Below are 19,269 nucleotides of genomic sequence, written 5' to 3' on the forward strand. Positions count from 1 at the left end.
TTGATATTTAAATGAAAAAAAAAAAAAAGCAATTGTGAACATCCGAAGAACTAGTTTTCAGTTTAGTAACCAAGATTCTTAGAACAGTAGCCACAGTGACAGAGTGAAAATAACTTGGTTTAAGTCTGGGGTCTGCAACCTGAGGCCCTGGAGCCACGTGTGGCTCCTTAGTTTCACCACTGTGGCTCTTTGGATTTAAAGAAAAACGGTAACAGTTTGAATAAATAATAAGTTTGTAGGTATATAGTTAACCTATCTGAGTTAATTAAGTTTTGTCATTTTTTTATGTTGAGATGTTGGGGCGACAGTGGCTCAGGTGGTTGAGCAGGTCGTCCGATGATCAAAGGGTTGGCAGTTCGATCCTCGCTCCCACCAGCCAAAATGGTGTTGTGTCCTTGGGCAAGACACTTCACCCTCCTTGCCACCAGTGTGGCTCCACTGGTGTGTGAATGTGCATGAATGATCCCGGTGATGGTCAGAGGGGCCGTAGGTGTGAACTGGCAACCACACCTCTGTCAGTCTGCACCAAGTATGAATGAGGAGTGAATGAATAATGGCCACAATGTAAGTGCTTTGGGTGTCTTGAAAAGTGCAGATAAATCCAATCCATTATTATTATTAAATGCCAGCTAATTGAGCAAAATGACTGTATAAGAAGTTCAATTTACAGTCAGGGGGATTTTTGTATTTCATTTTGAAAATAACTTGTATGTTGCGGTCAAAAGTAAATTAAGTTAAAATGGATTTATGCAAAAAAAGAGAAAATGTCTGCGTTACATCCAGTGGTTATAAGCCATGGGGAGGACCCCTGAGATGAATGAGGCTGTCTGCATTCAATTTGATGTCAAATCAAAGCAAACCGTTGGAATGCTGCTCCAGAAGAGACTCATCAAGCACCAACCGAGTCTTTCAACTCCAAAGTTCAGAACGTAGTTTAAAAAAATCTTGTTATATCAGGTCTAAGATACAAATTGAAATAGAAAACACAGAAGGCTCACATTTCAAATCAAATCAAATCAACCTTTATTTATATTGCACTTTTACAACACATGTCACTCAAAGTGCTTTGCATAAAATACAATCAAATTTGAAAACAAAATGACACGGCAAACAATGCTGACACCCCCCCCCCCCTACACACACACACACACATACACACCCTGATGAAAATAGTGATAACCGATGGAATGTCGAGGCCTGGATTTGAACTGAAGTGGGGAAACGTTATTTTGGGGGCAATCCACAACAGTGACCCCCCACTCAAGTTCACGGAGTACATTACCACAGGATCCCCCAGATCCCAACAAAAGAGTCAGACCCGGGAGGTCCCACTGCAGTGACCCTGTTCACTGAGAAGGGTCAGTCACCGATGTGGAGGATCCCTCTGAGGAAAACACTCGAGTTACAACTAAAATGTAAAAAGAATAAAATTTTAATCAAAATATATTTAAAACAAGAGCAAAAACCAAATAATTACATAAAGAAACCTTAATTGACATGTAAAATGGTAAGTGTGACTAAAAAATAATAAAATAAAAAAATAATAAAAATAATAATAAAAATAAACAAATAAAAAAAATATATATCATATATCAAACTACCAAAAAGAGAACATACATAATTAAAATATCAAATAAATTCCTAAAATTCAACTAAAAGCTAAATTAAAAAAGTAGGTCTTAAGCCTTCCTTTAAAAACATGAACAGTCTCTGCTGCCCTGAGGCTCTCTCGCCGTATGTTTTAGTTCTAACTTTTGGGATAACCAAAAGACCTGTATCAGAGGACATCAGGGTCCACGAGGGCTCATACTTTATAATCATATCAGATAAATATGAAGGCCTGAGACCATAAAAACATTTATAAACCAATAAAAGAACTTTAAAATCAATCCTGAAGTGCACAGGAAGCCAATGCAGCGATTTTAAAATTGGTGTAATGTGTTCCCGCCCCCCTGGTCCTTGTCAATACGCGTGCTGCTGAATTTTGCAGCAGTTGGAGGTTCGATATCCTTGTTCTGAGAGGACCAGAGAGCAGGGCATTACAATAATCTGATCTGCTGGAAATAAAAGCATGCATTAGCACCTTTGTGCTGGCAAGAGAGAGAAATGGGCGGACTCTGACAATATTTTTTAGGTGATAAAATTCTGTTTTTGTTATCTTTTTAATTTCAGTTATACAATTCATCTCTGAGTCAAACATAACACCCAGGTTTCTCACACAAACTGAGAAGTTTTGTAATTCTTTAGATAAAACAGTCTCTCTCTTGTCTTCAGAACTGACCACTAAAACCTCTGTTTTATCCTGGTTGAGCTGTTGGAAGTTCTCTGCCATCCATGACTGTGTTGACCGACTCTTCGTCATCAGGACACCCAGCAATGTAGAGTTGAGTGTCATCAGCATAACCATGAAAACAAATGTCATGCCTCCTGATGATGTCCCTAAGTGGCAGCTTATCTTTCTTCCTCTTTTGGCTTCTCCCATCAGGGGTTGCCACAGTGAACAAGTTGCATGGTAAACTTGGCAATGTTTTACGATGCCCTTCCTGATGCAACCTTCTCAAGCTGGGCTTGAGACTGGCACGGGGGTGGAGAGGGGAACAGGGAGCAGCCCGGAGTTGAACCCTGGTTTCACGGACGGAAGGCGCCGCAAACCAGCACAAGCTAAACCGGCTCCCTCCTAAATGGCAGCATATATAGATTAAAAAGTAGCGAGCCTAAAATTGAACCCTGGGGTACCACGCAGTTGATGTGTATCCATACTTACGTAAAATCTTCGATCTGTGAGATAGGAGTAAAACCACTTTAGTACGGTACCCGAGATGCCCAAACCTCTCCGCCTGTTGAGTAAAATACTGTGATCTACTGTATCAAATGCAGCACTGAGATCCAGTAGGACTGAGAGTTTCTGACAGTCCAGGTTACATCTAATATCATTTACTATTTTAACAAGGGCCGTCTCTGTACTGTGGTTTGTCCTAAAACCGGACTGATATTTTTCAAATATGTTATTTCTATTCAAAAACTCATTAAATTGGATTAAAACAATTTTTACGTTCATTTTACTTAAAAATGGTAAGTTGGATACTGGACGATAATTGTTATAGTTGTATGGATCCAAATTACTGTCCTTCAGAAGAGGCCTCACCACTGCCGTTTAAAGGGCAGCAGGGAAGACACCTGTCTAAAGAGAGTAATTTAAAATATTTAAAAGCTCAAACTTAAAGAAGTCCTAAAATGTTTTTAACAGCGATGTGGGGATTGGGTCTAAAAGGCAGGTGGCTTTAACTGGGAGAAAACATGACCAAGTGCCACAGCATCAACCAGGACAAACCTTTCCAGTGTTTCCTCTGATAAATGCAATGCTATAGTTTCATTCAAAACAACACCATTTTGAGTTAAGTGACTAGATCTAATAGCATTGATTTTACATTTAGGCCTAATTTTCTGAAGAAGTTGGCCTAAAAGGATGCAAAAGCAGATTATAACAGATTCGTATTGATTTTAAAGGACCTGTGGAAACCAGCTGTGATTAATTTGCTGACTTTCTGTAGTTATCAGGTTTGGCAACATTATTTTATCACAATAAAAAAAAGGAAAAAGGAAAACGCACCACCAGTTAGAGGAGATTTTTTTTTTTTTCCAAACCAGTGTTGATCTATCAGTCTGGATGGAGAAAGTTAATTAACAAAAGCAAAGATTTTCATGAAAAAAGTTACAAAAGGTCAACAAATTTGCAAGCCTTGGTCAAATTATGCAAACCAAATAATAATGATAATTAAACCAAACAAACCCAAATAGCTTTATAACTTGAGTGCCTGTTCACACCAATGAAAATGGTGTTTTCAGTACTTTTAACATGTTCTTGTGGCATTTTTCTCATCATGGAGGGCATGTATAAAGAACGTTAAGCTTAAAATTGTTTAAAAATTATTTAAATCATTGTGAATCAGGAGCAGATGAAAAAAAAATGCAGTTTGAAAAAGCTAGTAGTTGTTACGTAAAAAAGACGCTGGGCGAGTCACAAACTCTCTGCTCCGCTCCATTCTGATGCATCCTCTGTTTGACGAGTGTAGATTCACGTACCGTACGTCTTCATTTTCCTTGTCTGAGCTGGCATCGGGCTAAAAACTGTACAGCTGGATAGCTCCAATATTGCTCATCACTTTTGTTACAGCAGCGATGTTACGTTTGAGGATGTGAGGGGCTGTAAACAGATAAAAGACGAGAAAAGGGGTTGGGGTTACTTTTGCATCAGTGATCTTCAGTAGTGAATTCCTAATCAACCACTGCCACAACTGGCAGTGGCTAGATCTAGCTTGGAGCTAGACTAGAATGGAGTAGTAAGGCGTCTCCTTCCCTCTACTAGCCTGGGTGTGCACCTCGGGCAAGTGCTAGTACACCCTTAGCCTCACTCATCAGGGTAACAATGAATCTTTCAAACCCAGAAATGTCTGCATGGGATCCATCGATTTCTGGTCGGCATCATGTTTCTGTGACATGTGCCACTGGGCGTATGAACCTCATCCTGAGGTCACCGGCCAACATATTTCTCGCGCCTCCAAGGAAGGTTTTTGAGCCAGAGGCTAGGACACGGACAGTCTGATATAAAACCTACGATCCGTGGACCTCGCTGTCACCGTCCCAGCTTGCTAGGCCATGACAGATGAACCACGGGTGTAAAGGGTGGGGCCAGGACTGCGCTCACTGCACTTCACCTTAAAATCCCACTGCGCAGGCTCGAAGGACAAGTCCACGTCCATGTGCCACTGCCACAACTATGTTCTGGAAAATGACAAAAGTTTTTAACTGCAGGTTATGACAGAAAAAGAGGACTTCAGTAGCTTATTAAGCTCTCTTTTGTTTTGTCTCAATTTATGTTAATTGATGTCGGTCACTTATGGATGTTGCTCATTTCCTGCTGGGTTCATTAATCTAGTGGAATGTTTTTTTTTCTGCTTTCCTACACGTTTGGCTGAAAAATTGCATTCAATGTAATTTATTTGCAAAAAAAGTATGATATAAATTAATGAAAGTTTCATCACGCCTCGTTCCGTCTCTCTCATTGTGACATTTTTGCAGGAAGCAGGAACAGTTTTTAGGGCCGTCCCAGCTAACACCTGCTGCCTCTTATTAATCACAATTCCAGCAAAATCAAATCTGAAATTGTAATTTCCTGAATCTTAAGTAACACATACAATTTATGGCATGTATTTTAATTTCCTCCACAGCTTGAACATTATTTACTTTGACTTTTGCAAATGAGCTTTCATACATTTTAAAGTTGGCAGTGAAAGTCCACAGCACTGTCAGTTTGCCTCTAATTTAAGAGCACAGACTCTCATGGTGCTGTGTGCCTCTCAGCTGCTGCGTTTCAGGGAGAAAAGTGTCACATTTGCTTTTCCAGTTCTTGTTTTACCTCTTGGACATATTTTGTTCAAATACGGGGAAAAAAAAATATCCGGCTTACCCGGCCATTAATTCACAGAGTCCCTTACCGCGACACCGAATGTCATCTTTTTTAACGTTTGTTGTCCTCCTGTAGATTTCTCAGCCCTCATTATTTATTCCTCACAGAACATGGATTTCTCAGAAATCGTATCACTTGAGCTACCTTCAGGCAAGCCTGCGTCTGGAATCTGCAGCTCCCGAGACAAAGAAATGGAGTTGTCCGGCAAAGATCTTTCGATCCTATTTGACCTCTGGAAGGTCTTTCAAGTAAACTCACACCTCCCCAGTCCAAGCACCTCCACTTTTTAAAGTCACAGATGAAAGATCCTAGAAGGGATGGGAAAAAAAAAAATCAATCATACCAATTCCTCTTAAAGTTCAAACTGCCGGCGGTTACCCGGCCATCGATCTCCTGTTCCCTCATTCGATTGCTTGTGGGAATGTTCTGCTGTGCTCACAGTTAGGTCGTTCTTTTCCCCTCCCCACGCCAGTTTTCTCTGGTCTGAGCCATGCGGCGCGGTTACAGGATCAGTACCAGAATTGGCGCTGTCGTGCAACGTTAATGCTCGCATTGTTCCTCGTCTGCAGCGAGCCTGCAGCTGTGAATTGATGGTTTTTCTCTAATGAATATCGTGTTGTTGTTGTTGATGGGAAGGGAAAGTGGGTTATGAAGCTGCAGCCTGCTATTGCTCCATGTGTCTGGGCGAACAAAGTACTAGTCTTCTGTGGCTTTGAGGCCGATGGTAACTCAATTCCCCATTTGCCCAAAAAAAACCCTGAACAGCTGGGAGTGTTTGCAAAGGCTCTGCGTCTTTAGGTTCAGGTCTTTGACAGCAAACACCGCCTGGTTTGGAAACTTCAGGATTTCTGGTGACGCAAAAAAATACATATCTGTGAAAAAAATATTCAACAATTGAAATCATCAATGAAAGCACCAGAGGAAAAACCATAATCTATCCATCTAATGAAACCACTCTATCCCTTTTAAGGTCACGGGGTTGCTGGAGCCTATCCCAGCTGCTTTTAGGCAAAGGCAGAGTACACTCGGGTTGCTGCATTAGCTGCATGGAAAAAACACATTTTTTATTATAAGTACCAACCATAAAGAATAGTAATGGGAGTATCAATACAAATTAATAAATTGGAAAATAAAAGTGCATGTATCATTTCTATATATTTTGGTTATTAAACGAGTTACTAGTGTTTTGTGCTGAAACAATATGCATTGCACGTTTAAAATTCCTGTAGCCAAAATAAAAGTCTCCAAATAAACTGAATAAACAAAACAGTAAACAAATATCATTTTGCAACTACAGCCCGCAAAACCATTGAAAATAATCTCAAAAATATGGAATATTATTTATTACGATATTTATTATTTCACTCATCACATAATAAGATTATTTGAAGACACAATCCATTCTCCTCTCTTTCCTCAAACACATTTCGATCACCCTGTCATGTAGATTATCGCGCTTCAGTTCCGTCAAAAAGTCCTTTTTTTTTTGCCATCAAGGCCAGTGCTGAGAGCCGAGTCTGTCCAGTCGTGTTTCTCCGTAGGTTTTAATTCGCTTTAAAGCCAAAAATGTCAGCTCGACAGACGAAGTGAAAACAGGGATGGTCAGTGCCAAACATACATATCTGTACAGCTGGTCATGATTTAAATTTTTCTGATGAAGGAAGTCAAGGAGATAAGTGGGAGATCTTCTTGCAAAATCCTCCATGGCGTTCATTACAGTCAACTCTGTTTTTAACTGAGACAGACCAAAAGGTGCTCAGCGGCTCTGTGTCAAACTGGGCAAGGCTGCATATGACTTCCTGAAACATCTGTCCAATCAGAGGGTCTGAATGCTGTGATGTTGCCTAAGCCTACTAGAAGGCCCTTCTGAAACCAACTCAAAATCTGATTGGTTGAAAGAAATGAATGACCGACATTGATTTTGCATCACAGGTCCTTTAGAACGAAGAATGAAGCCCCTTAATCTGCCTGGCAACAAAGGACAGCTGAAATGTGATTGGTTAAATGCTCCAGTGTGGAAAATACATCTGTCTGGTAGCAGCAAAACCATCATAAACACAATATAATGGAATGGACGGACCATTTGGAATGATTTACTGAGTATGCATGGATAAAATATAATTAACACATGATTCAGATATTTTTTAAGCCTTCAGGGAAGGCCTTGACGGCCCACCACTGTCCAGATGAATGAATGATGGATAAAACTGGCCTTTTTTGGAACACGATGACCTCTCAAACTGAAGTGATGAAGGAGGTAGTAAGAACTCCTGGTGTAAGGCACAGGGTGACAGAGAGACACTCCTAATATGTGTTATAAAGTACTCTACAGTAAAATCTATTGCTCAGAAAAAAAGAAGAAAAAAAATTGTATGTTGAGCAATATTCCAAAGTTCTTTAATAAATGTTTACAAAGCATCAGAAATATTTCAGATGGGTTTTTGATAAAAGAAAGAACCTTCGGCTCCGTATTCGCGTATTCGCGTATTTGCGGGCGTATTTACCCGGGTCCCTAACCTGAGTAAGGGGGAAATACTGTACTTCCTTGAAAATCAAGCTGTGCAAAGACAAAACCTGTAGTTTGTTTGACAGACTAAGATTTAGCAATTACATTTTTAGATTTTTAGTTCAAAACTGGCTTGTTTACATGAATGCAGCACAGAAAAAGTCACTGCAGTTCATTCAGGCAAAGATAAATCCCCCTGTTCCCTTTGAACAACATGTCTTAGGTAAACAGAACATCTCATCAGGGACAACACCAGATAAATTATCCAAAAATGAAAAATTAAAAATAGCTGCTGAAAAAGATTTTTTGTATCATCACTTTTGGATCACACTTATGTTTTTTCATGGTACATTTTTTCAACAATAGAAAATCCCTTGTTGCAACACTGTCTGCCACTCCTATGCTTACAGTCTGATGCAAAACTTAAGCAGTGTTAGAAATTCATGGGTGTCTGGTCACCTTACAGAGGTTAAGTCTTTCAGCCCCCTCACAAAAACAAAAAAGCAAAATGTGCACAAACAGCTTTAAAACAAACTCACAGTTCGTTTCTGCTCCTCTGAGTTCATAAGGTTGCCACATGAATCCCTGTGAGCTGTGGATCTGTGAAATTACATGGAACATCCGCTAGGTGGATGCTCAGATTTTCTTGCTGTAGGTAGAGCAGGTTTAAGATGTTAAAAGCCTACTCTGATAATTTTGTGAGCTATTTTAAAAGCGATCACTGTGGTCTTCTAATTTGGATTATGCAGTTTTTGGCCAAAATCAAAATAGTTCTCTTGGACATAGTCTCTGCAGAGCAGCCGGAGTTCATTAGAATTTGGCCTCCGAGTTGTAGGCAGAACTGTGGGCATAGAGTTAGCCTACCCTCACTTCCCATCATCCATTTGTTTACACTCTTCCTGCAAGCTTACAGCCCCTCCCAACCCTAATGTAACATTATTGCTGCAACTTAAATGGAAAGCAATATTGGAGCTATCCAGCCGTTCAGTTATGAGCCAGATTCCAGCTCAGATGAGGAAAACAAGGACGTACATGAATCTGTTTGTCTGCAAGTGGATTCATCGGAATACAGTGGAGTAGGGTTGTTGTGGCAGCCAATTGTAGTTTGTACTACTAAAAGGTTTTTGCTGTGTCGGCAGTTTAAAATCCTAATTTTTTTGATCTGTGTTTTCCATCTTAAGGAAAATGCACCAAGAACAATTGTAAAAACATCAAAAACAAAATTCATTCATTGGAGTGGATCTTTAATGCTAACATGTGTGGCCCATTTTGAGGATTTATCACTTTAAATATATTTTGCGAAATGTAATCTTGTCTTTTTATTTACAGGCTAAACACATAGCATTTTGGTGTCATTTTCATTCGTTATTGCACTTAAACACTCAAATAGTGTGTTGTTTAACTGCAAATGTGTGAACTAAAAGCCGAAAGTTTACTTTCATCTCTAAACAATGGAGTCAGAGGCTATATTATTTTTAATAAATTAAGTGTATTTCTGTGTTGTAGGTTCCTACGTCAGGACGAGCCACCTACTATGTGTCCTACAGGAGAGACTCCTTCATAGAAATCAAACTTCCAAAATATTCCCTGCCTAAGGTAAGTGCACCTGAATAATTTTTTTTATGTTCCTATCAGGTTCTGATGCTACCAAAAGATGAAACTATTGAAGAAAACCTTTTGAGCCAGTTATACAGTAAACGCTGTGAGCGCTTTACTTTCAAGTGACTTCCTGATTGAGCGATAGCGTTCTGGATGTCTGCAACTATTTATATTCACATCACAGCATTGATCTTTTGAGTCCACGTGTTCTAATCCATCACCCCAACACCTCCAGTCATATTTCCTCTTCATCTGTATTGCGGCTCCCTGACAGGATTTACACATCGTCAGCACAGATGAGAAGCAGGTGTTTGCCGCGGTGCAGGAGTGGAACCAGAACGACACCTACAACCTCTACCTGTCCGACACACGAGGGATTTTCTTCACTTTGGCCATGGAAAATGTCAAAACCACCAGGGGCATTGGTGGGAACCAAATGCTGGACCTGTATGAGGTGGAAACATTTGAACTTTTTACTGATTTACAATGTTACCTGTGTGAACCCCTTTAGAAGAGCTCAAATGAATAAAAGTGACGCCTAAAATAGTTTATTTTGATCAAAATGTATTTATTAAAAATGCCCCACAATTTGCTTTGACACAGACTCAACGATGAAAACAAAGAAAATAAAGTGACGATGGAGAGAGAATATGTTTATTCATAAAGAGGGTACGTGATGAAATACAAACACATAAATAAAAGAACACTTTGGGGGCAAGACAAGAGGCAAATGTTCAATGCTTAGCCAAACTATAGGTCGTGACTGCTAAAGATTAAAACCATGTTCAGTTTTAAGAGTTTAAATGTGTTAGTTCAGTTTTGGCTATTCATAAGTGAAGTTAAAGTAAAGCAGTTATTAGGTTTTGGCATAGGTAAAACATTTTTCATTGGTTCATCCTTTGGCATCAAGATTGTTTCAATTTTAGCAGTAAAAGGCTTAGATGCTGCATGTTTATATTTGGTTTTTCGAACTTCACAAGAATGCAGTTACTTAAGGTCTTTAAGCACCTTGGCTGTGTTTATACATTTTTCTGAAAGCGTTTTCGGTAACCTGTTGCTTTGTTTATTAAAAAAGTAGTCTTTGGCACAAAGACTTACATTTAAAAACTTCATGGATGTATAAGGTATTTATTGTCATTCTAACGGTTGCTGCCTACCCAACATATGTCTAATGACAGGGATTTTTCTGACAATATAATGACTCTTTTAGTCTTAAAGTTTGTTCTAGCTTGATGTTTTACAGGCTGTTCTTGTCCTTCCTCATAGTGGACAGTTACAGGAGGAGAAAGGCTAAATGGAACTCAATGCTGTGATTCTTGGGGCTTGTAATGACCTTGTTAGCTTACTGGGTATCCGCTGTATGTGTTTGCATTCATAGCAGGAGAGTGTATTGCCTTTCCTCTGCGCTTTCTGCTGAACCCAGTTTATCACTCCTACACTGGCAGGTGTGACAGAGAGTGAAGGAAGGAAGTGAGATATTGGCCAGCTGCAGTGACAGCAGGGTTGTAATTAACAGCACCATTACTTCTCCTGCCCAGCATGTGGATGTGAGCACAGGTCTGAGTGTGCATACAGATCCTGTTTTCCATGCAGCATTAGTTCGGTCCATGGTTTCCAAAACAACTCGACTGACAAAAATAAGTTTAAATGCTCGGATGGACGAGTATTTAAAGATTTTAAAAATGAAATGAGCAGCCCCTGTTCTTCATGTGGTCAAAATGCAGGGAGCAAATGCAAAAAAAAAAGGGCATTCACTTCCTTTGCATTGAAGGTAATATTCTTATCTTGTCTGAAGTAAGATAGAATCTTTAGTATTTCAATTTTGTTAAAAGAAAATTCCACAAATTAGGAAACATAGAATGCTTAATTACATTCTTTTTCTTTTTCTTTTTACTTGTCCTGTCCAACAGCTGAGCAAGCAGATCAGAGCTGAGTGCCTCTTGTATTGGACAGATTTTATTGTTACAATTGGGGTTTATGGATCTTCACACAGACTGAGTTTATATCTGTATAAACTCCTTTTGTATTTGAGGCTAAGCTTTATCTATGAAAATTATATTTGTACGCATTCCTTGTTAGACAGGATGGAAAAAGAGAAACAGAAGAGGAGAAAAAGAAACAGAGTGGGATGTCAGAGATGGGGGATAAGGGGTTTGAGTGAGGGGACAGTCGATATTACAGTTACAAGTTAAAACATAAAAGTGTCATAAGTAAATTACAAAACTGAGTTCACACAGCAAAAAAAAAAAAAGTCTGCACACAACTATTTACAGGTTAGAAGTAAAATCAAATGAGTAAATCTCCCAAGATTTCTGCACATAGACAGGTATACACTGTATTCAATTAAGGAAACATAGATTGTTTAATTACATTCTCTTACATGTATTTGATTGTTTTTTACTCCAATGAAAACCCAACTCCCAAAAAAAACAAAACATGTTTTTTGGTGTTTTTAACACGTCCTTGTGGCATTTTTCACATGATGGAGGACATTTCCAGCTTGGTTTTCCTCTTCTAAGCTGGCATCTGGCTTAAAACTAGTTCTGATATTGCTCACAATTTTTGTTGCTAAGTGAAGTATCTACAAGTTGCTCGCACTTATCACAATGATATGCTATGGTGCCTTTAAGCCACATTCTAATCGTCAATACTGGCCCCTTACCGACTGTGTGCAAATGCCAAATGCAGGAGGTGTGCAGGTGTAAGGCAAGTGCCCGCTGGATGACCACACAAACTACGCTCTGATTGTCTAATGTTCTTATTAGACAGTCACTTATCACTTGAACAACACTGACCGACTCCCTGCGCAGAATTTGTGAGGGTTGAGAAAAATTAAAAATCTGTATGATGCATCTGCGTCTCTCCTACTTTACCCTTACGTTTTGTTTTAAGTGTTCACTACGGAATGTCGCGCACAACAATTTTTGCTTTACAAGCTCGCTGAGCACTCTAAGACGTTGTTATTTAGTGTGGGCCACCTGCTTGCACCCTACACATTTGCCCAATTTATGCCCACAAACAGCCCATGTCCACTCAAAAGGACAGTTCTGAATAAGGCTTTATCCTGGTGTAACCCTTTAGATTTAATTTTCTTTTAATTCTATGGTGTTCAAAGGCTTTTTGTACCTTTTTTTTTAAATGATGCAACACAACCATAACTGTTCAAATTGAAAGTCCAAGTACAAGAATGCTTCCTCATAAACAAGATCTATGAAAAAGGTGGAAGCTGTGGAAACAGTTCAATGTTGAAAAAAAGTGTTTAATTTGTGGAGTGAGTGTGTTTTGTTTTGCTCCTCCACTTAAAGTTAATGTTTTCTTCCAGAAGTGTCTTAGCTCTCTTCTAAATAAATCTATAATTCTTTCTCCACACAGAAAATCGGCCAATTATCTCCTAAATTAGAGGTATTATTTTATTGTTAGTCAGACTGAATAAGAGCAATTGCTGCAATCTCAAGGCTGCATTGTGCAAACTGCTTTCTATTGCCATCAGGGCTCTTCGTCACCCCGTCAGCTTCCTATCCATGGGAGAGACGGATTAGCAGGTGGCTGCTGATTGGCTGGAGTTCAGAGTATCAGCAGTCATTTATCTCTTTGTGTCTCGCTTCGCTGTAAAACAGATCCCGATGATTGATTGAAGACGTGAAGTGGGTTGTTGTCAGTGGAGAGAATTAGCGGGTGATGATGATCTGACTCTTCACGTCTGTGTTTTTTTTTCTGGAGCGTGCCCAAAACCAAACCCACAAAAGCGTAACCCAGCAGATGAGTCAGAAAGTGTATCGCTAAATCGCTTCACTTTAAATGATTGGTTATTCCCGGCTGTTCAGGAAAGTCGCTCCACTTTCTCTGCTTTGTTCTGGTAAATGGGTATCCTTCCTCGTCACACCCTGAAACCGAGACATGAATATATTAATGAGACCATGGGCTTAAATAAGTGAAATCACATTTGAAAAACCAAAATGATTTTTATACCAATCTGGAGTTGCTTTTCCTCTCAGAAGTGACCCCAATATCTTTCTGTTAGTGTAATGTAGAAGGGTTTATTTCACTTTAACAAAACACAACTGGGAAGAACATTTCCTGCTAACACACTGAGCATTTCTTGTTTTGGACATGGGAGGTTTATAACATCTGGCAAGAACAGTAAAGACATGTTCAACTAGGAGGACATACCTCTAAGTCTGGTGAAGGGATGGATAGAAATCAAATGGATACAAAGATCAAACTCTAGTAAATTATTTAGGAGAATATCTAAAAAGCTCATTTAAAATCTATTTTGCAAGTTCTCATATATTCATGGGAGTTTGTGTCTGAAAATGTTTATTAAAAATGTTTTAGTTAATATTGAGCAATGGATCCACTCTTTATTTTACAGGTAGATATGACTAAACTAAGTCAAAACAGTAAAGCTGAGGAGTGTGATCATTAAAAATATAAAATATTTGTTGGTACTTTTTTTGGCTAAGAAGCCAAAGTAGTACGTAGTATTTATGTAGTAAATATAATGATTTTGCTTCATGTCCCACTTTTGCTTTATAGTGAAACTTGGGCCTGATGTTGGCCTCCACACTGATAAAGCAGAAGTTATTAAAAGCAGCTGAATGTTCCTGTTTTTGCTCGCATGCTGCAGCTGAGTCGTCACGCCGTATTTTCTGTCTCATTTCCCCTGGCTGGCTGCAGAGAGCAGATATTGTCGCTGCAAACAGCTAGCAGATAAGGGAATTTCAGAAACTGTGTGCCGAGGAACAGAAACCTCCGTCCTGCACTTTGTTGTGGAGAAAGAGACGTGGGAGTGAGTGGTGGGTTGAAGGAAACCTAATCTGGTGGGCACCCATGTTTGGAAACAGGTATCTGTGTGTGTGTGACAGACAGAAACAGAATGGGTGGGGACGACAAATAATAACCCCAGCGATTGACAAGTGGGGTTGGATGAGGGCCCTCATTAACCGCATCCATCCTGAACGCCATGTTTCTATGACAATGTCAAATCTGCTGCCTATTAGTGCCACTTACAGAGCCGAAGCCCTTCTGGGAGGGAAGCTCACCCCAGTGGAGGCCCTAACCATGGCAACCAGTGCAAGTGACTGTCCTTTCAATGGCATGCCACACTTTGAAGCAGGTCATCTAATCTCCGAAAGAGACATTGGTTTGGGTGGAGGAGTTTTTCAGGGAGTTTTTGTTCCTTAACGTAGGGCTTGCTTTACCTCGATAGTGTCAGAAAACGATGGATGAAATGGATCTAACAACTTCAACATGTTCTAGGGTTTTTGACAGTCAAGATTTTGTTGGCTTGTCAGATTGAAAGCTGCAGATGAAACGGACAGATGGATTCTTTGCTTTTAGCAGTTTTTGATGAAACTATAGCTCTTCTACACAAAATGGCTTTTTAGTTTAAATGTTATTGTTCCTTCATCCTGACTCAACTGTTATGAAGTTTTTGGGAATGCAAAGGAAATCCATCCTGCTGATTTACTTCATTTGTCACTAAATCTGCCTGTTTCCACCAGGTGGCTGGAATAAAAGGCATGCTGATCGCAAACAAGAGGCAGGACAGCCAGGTGAAGACCTACATAACCTACAATAAAGGGCGGGACTGGAGGCTGCTGCAGGCTCCTCCCACAGACTTGGATGGGAATGAAATTCATTGCATACTGGTAAGATGTTTAAAAAAGTACCTGTAGATTGGAAAAATACCACGTAGGTGCATTAAATAAAAGATTGACAAGAAAGAGGTTTGATCCCTGTCTTTTCCTGTCTGACAAGCAATTTGCTTTGCATATTTTAGGATTATTTTAAATATAATAACTCCTAGGTAAGTGTCTGAAATCAACACACTAATAGTTAAGTTCAGGTATGGATGACCAAAGATGCATTTGAAGTGTAATTATTTTTGTTTTCCCTTTTTAGCATTGAATTGCCCAAAGTTTAGGCTTCACTCTGTTTTTACAATAGTGGAGAAAAGGATCAAAACTATCATCTCCAGTATCAGTAGCCAAATTTAACGAGAGGACCTGGCTGCAGACATCAATGCCAAGACCTGGAAGTCCTTGACTTGAACCGAAAATACTCCCAAATCGGTTGAAAACTACTTTAACCAACAACCCTAACAGTCACAGTTTTTCCTGTTTTAAGCTTTAATAAAAGTTTGTGTACAATTCTGAACACTTTTGGATTATGGTTAGGGTTAGGGAAAGTGAATTTATTTTTGCTTCCAGCCAATTATGCCTGGCGCCATTTTGTCTGCAGCCAGGTCCCTCTCAAATTTAACACACATCCCAGACATGTTGTAATCCAAGCATACCTAAATCCCAGTGGAAATTGGTTCTTTCCATTTACTGTGACCATTGATCATTGACCTCAGTAAAAGGATGTGGTGCCCGCTGACCCCTTTCTCGAAGGTTTGATTGACAGATACTCCTGAGTACTCTTTCAGTGGAAGGGGTGTGAACTTCAAACAAGCTTACTCCTGATTGGCAAAAGTAGTTGCCATAGATATGTTGACTCAGACCGACTTGGACCAATCACTGTTGTGTGTTCTTGATTTTTTTTTTATGATGCTCAAAAATGTTTTTGTCTGATGATGTGATGTCATCCAATGTGAAAAACTACACTTTCCTACAAGAGGTTTTAATATTCAGTCTTGTCGAAACAAAGGTTTCATTTATAAGTTTTCTGCTTTTAGGCCCTTTCAAACTTTTGCTTGCATCAACTTGGCTGGAAATCTTAAATTCCTTTCCTCCTCTGTTAACTCATCCTACCCTTCTTGATCAAACTGAAATCTTTCCATGTCAGAAAGACATAATCTCCCCTGCAGGTTTTGTGTCTGCCCAGCGGCCTCTGCCTGCTGGGAAATGTCCAAAACACCTCCCCTGGGAGTCATCCCAACCTGCCTTAATTGCCTCCGTTAGATGGCGAGGAGGCCCAATTCTCCTCCGAGCTCCTCCAGGATAACTAAGCTCCCCGAGGGCGAAGCCTGCCAGCATTCACAGGAAGCTCGTTTCAGCCAATTCCATTTGCAATCCCTGCCCATAAACAGGAATGAGTATGCAGATCCATCTTGTGATGTTGCTTAAGATAATATTATTCATGAGTTCATTCATCCTCAAAACAGAAATGAAAGAAAAATCATTAAAATAAGTCACAGACTGTGTAATATAAACTAGTTTAAGTAGCTGAATTGAATATGATGGGGATTTATTGAGTCTGAGCTCCTCGGGAAGATCAGTCCAGCTCTTCAGTGACAGCAAAGCCACAAACGCCTCCAGTCTTCATGTCTGGTCACATTGGCAGCAGCAGGCTCTTGCCTGAGGATGGTTGGAGAGCAGCAACTTCAAAATCAACCCAAAAAAACAATCATTTGATGCCTAAAGAGAATTATACCACTCCTGGTTTCTGGTTGGAGCATCAAGTCTCTGTTTCATTCAGCCAAATCTTTAAAAACATGTCAGATGATAAAACTGGACTGAGTTAGATGGTTGAAGAATGATTAAAATCTATTGAATAAAATATGTAGATACTTCATGTGAAAAACAGCTGCACAATTAAAGCACCAAACATAAAAGGAATGCAAAGCAGAACTAGATCTATAGCATTACCTGTGATATTGCAAGTGTGACGCTGTGAACTGAATGGGGCAGCTGAAAATGCTGAAGCTGATAAAGTCACTTGAACTGAAAACTGAAAATGCTGAAGTTGCAAGCTGAAAATCACATCTCAAGAGTGAAACAGACCTAAAATTGAATTCAAAAATTTACTCTGTCAAACAGAATGGTAATACATCAAAATGTCCGCAGATTTTCAACACTAAACTTCTGACAGTTTCGTAATTAACCCTAAACACTGGATCACATTATGATGAAAACAATTCCTGGTACAGTTTTTCCATGAAGTGGAAATGAAAAGGTTAACCTTTTAAAAAAAATGTCATCCATGTATTAAACATAATTCAAATTGACATATTTTCCCCTCTTTGCAGATTGATAATGATACCAAAAACTTAACGCAACAGGCTGATCAGGCTGGAAATAAAGGCAGAAATCTCTGCCAAGAAAGGCTACCATGTAGGCAACAATAGAGCTGGAGGTCCAGCTTTGAGGTCAACAAAAAAAGGTGTGGGAGTCCTATGCTGAATTTAAACTTGAAAAAAAAAGGCCATTAAGACAAAACCACCACCCCCGTCTTTGGGAAATCACTGAGTAGAACCTCTTTGACCTGTTGTGTTCTGAGGAGATCCAACAGAGAATATGAGGCAGTTCCAGACCTGCTGCATGTGTTCCCTCCTCATTAAACTGCCTTCCCGCTACCACAGCTAACAGGCTGGCTGTTAGGAGGAATCATGTCGGAGGCATTACGAGGGCGTCACGCTGTTTGAGATGCGATTTCAGGGCTGAGCGGTGTGGCTTCCAGGTTCCTGTGATTGTGTGTTTGTCTGACATTTTAATTACTGCGGTGATTGCCTGTACAATCCCACCTTTTTGATGTTCTTATGCGAGCGACACGCTGTCTGCTGCCGACATGAAAGCAGACACGCTTGTTCTGCTCTGGGAACAATGTGATTGTGTTCTGTTGTGATCCGGAGGCATGAATTCATACTTTAATGCAAATTCCATCCTCCTTTAGCTAATGGCACATTAGGCGTAATTACAAAGACTTCTGTTTTATCATTTTAGCCCTTATTTGTTTTTCATTTATATGACTTGTATAAACAACAAATGTTTCATTCCTCTAACCTTCATGTTAATTGAATTTAACTTCCAAAATATTTTCACTCCATTACTGTCACTGAAGAAATTTGTAATCCTTTCCAGCCTTTTTGTTCCCTTCATCTGCAACTCCAAATGTCAGAGAACCCATATATATCAGGAACCATCTCTACCAAGAGTTCTTCACCGGGAATCATTGTGGCCACAGGTGAGTCAAACCCACATGATGGACTGATAATCTCTAACTTCATCCATATATTTACAGGCAAAAATAAAGCATGAAGTTGCCTGGCCCCCTTTTTTTTCATAAACAGTAAATATGAGTTCAACGTGAAGGGAAAACCTAATCAGTACAATCATTTTACAACTATTTCTGAATAAATTATGTTCTGATGATGAAATCATTAATAGTTTATTATAAACATACATTTAAATGCATTTTTTTCGCAAAAACTTTCAAACACAATGCATTGTGGTCTATATTCGTTAATCTAGTGAGCATCAATGCACACTGTTTTTTTTCCCTCAGAGACTTGTGGGAAATTTCTAGGGCACTTGATTTTGGAATTGTAGATTAGGACAGCGCTACAAAATGGCAAGCACATTATATAGTGCACTATGTAGCGAGTATGGTGAAGGAATTAAGACATAACTAAAGCATAACATAATAAAGCTAGTGGTCATTTAAGGAACTGCATTGTGAGGGACTTCCCAGTTGATGAATTAGTTTATCCACTGCACCTTTTAGGACATCAGCTGGCGCAGAGACTATCACACCAACATGACAAACAGCATCCAAACAAAATAATTCCCTCTTTGCTGGGCTTTGGCCAAGAGAGCAGAGTGGGACTACAGAAAAAGCCAGGCCAGCTGCTGTGGCCTGGCTGCACACACAGGAACGCATTTGGTTGGACTTTTGCCGCTTTCACACATACTGACAACACACATGGGAGCAGCAGGACTCAACAGAAATTAACTAGTGGTGTTTTTTAGTTTGC

General features: G+C 39.6%; 1 protein-coding gene and 1 long non-coding RNA gene across 4 annotated transcripts in view; one reads left to right on the forward strand and one right to left on the reverse strand.

The window, feature by feature from the left end:
- The window catches only part of sorcs3a (sortilin related VPS10 domain containing receptor 3a), a 260,608-nt gene that overhangs the window by 196,523 nt on the left and 44,816 nt on the right, over positions 1-19,269 (forward strand). The window contains exons 8-11 of the mRNA XM_023954909.2: positions 9,480-9,569; positions 9,847-10,026; positions 15,077-15,223; positions 18,377-18,479. Of these exons, the coding sequence (XP_023810677.1) occupies positions 9,480-9,569; positions 9,847-10,026; positions 15,077-15,223; positions 18,377-18,479 (520 nt within the window). The remainder of the gene's footprint in view (positions 1-9,479; positions 9,570-9,846; positions 10,027-15,076; positions 15,224-18,376; positions 18,480-19,269) is intronic.
- Positions 1,297-5,623, reverse strand: LOC111947446 (uncharacterized). Of its 3 annotated transcripts, none has more exons than XR_013658608.1 (4): positions 5,496-5,623; positions 4,716-4,782; positions 4,084-4,204; positions 1,297-1,384 (listed from the first exon to the last, which is right to left on the reverse strand). It is a non-coding gene; the product is annotated as an uncharacterized LOC111947446 (long non-coding RNA). The 3 variants fall into 3 exon arrangements; XR_013658606.1 differs by having other exon boundaries at positions 5,468-5,601; XR_013658607.1 differs by lacking the exons at positions 4,716-4,782; positions 5,496-5,623 and having other exon boundaries at positions 1,297-1,408; positions 4,084-4,223.

The sequence above is a fragment of the Oryzias latipes genome, chromosome 1, assembly GCF_053564925.1.
Source record: "Oryzias latipes strain Hd-rR chromosome 1, Olatipes_Hd-rR_3.1".
In the NCBI taxonomy this organism is placed as follows: domain Eukaryota; kingdom Metazoa; phylum Chordata; class Actinopteri; order Beloniformes; family Adrianichthyidae; genus Oryzias; species Oryzias latipes.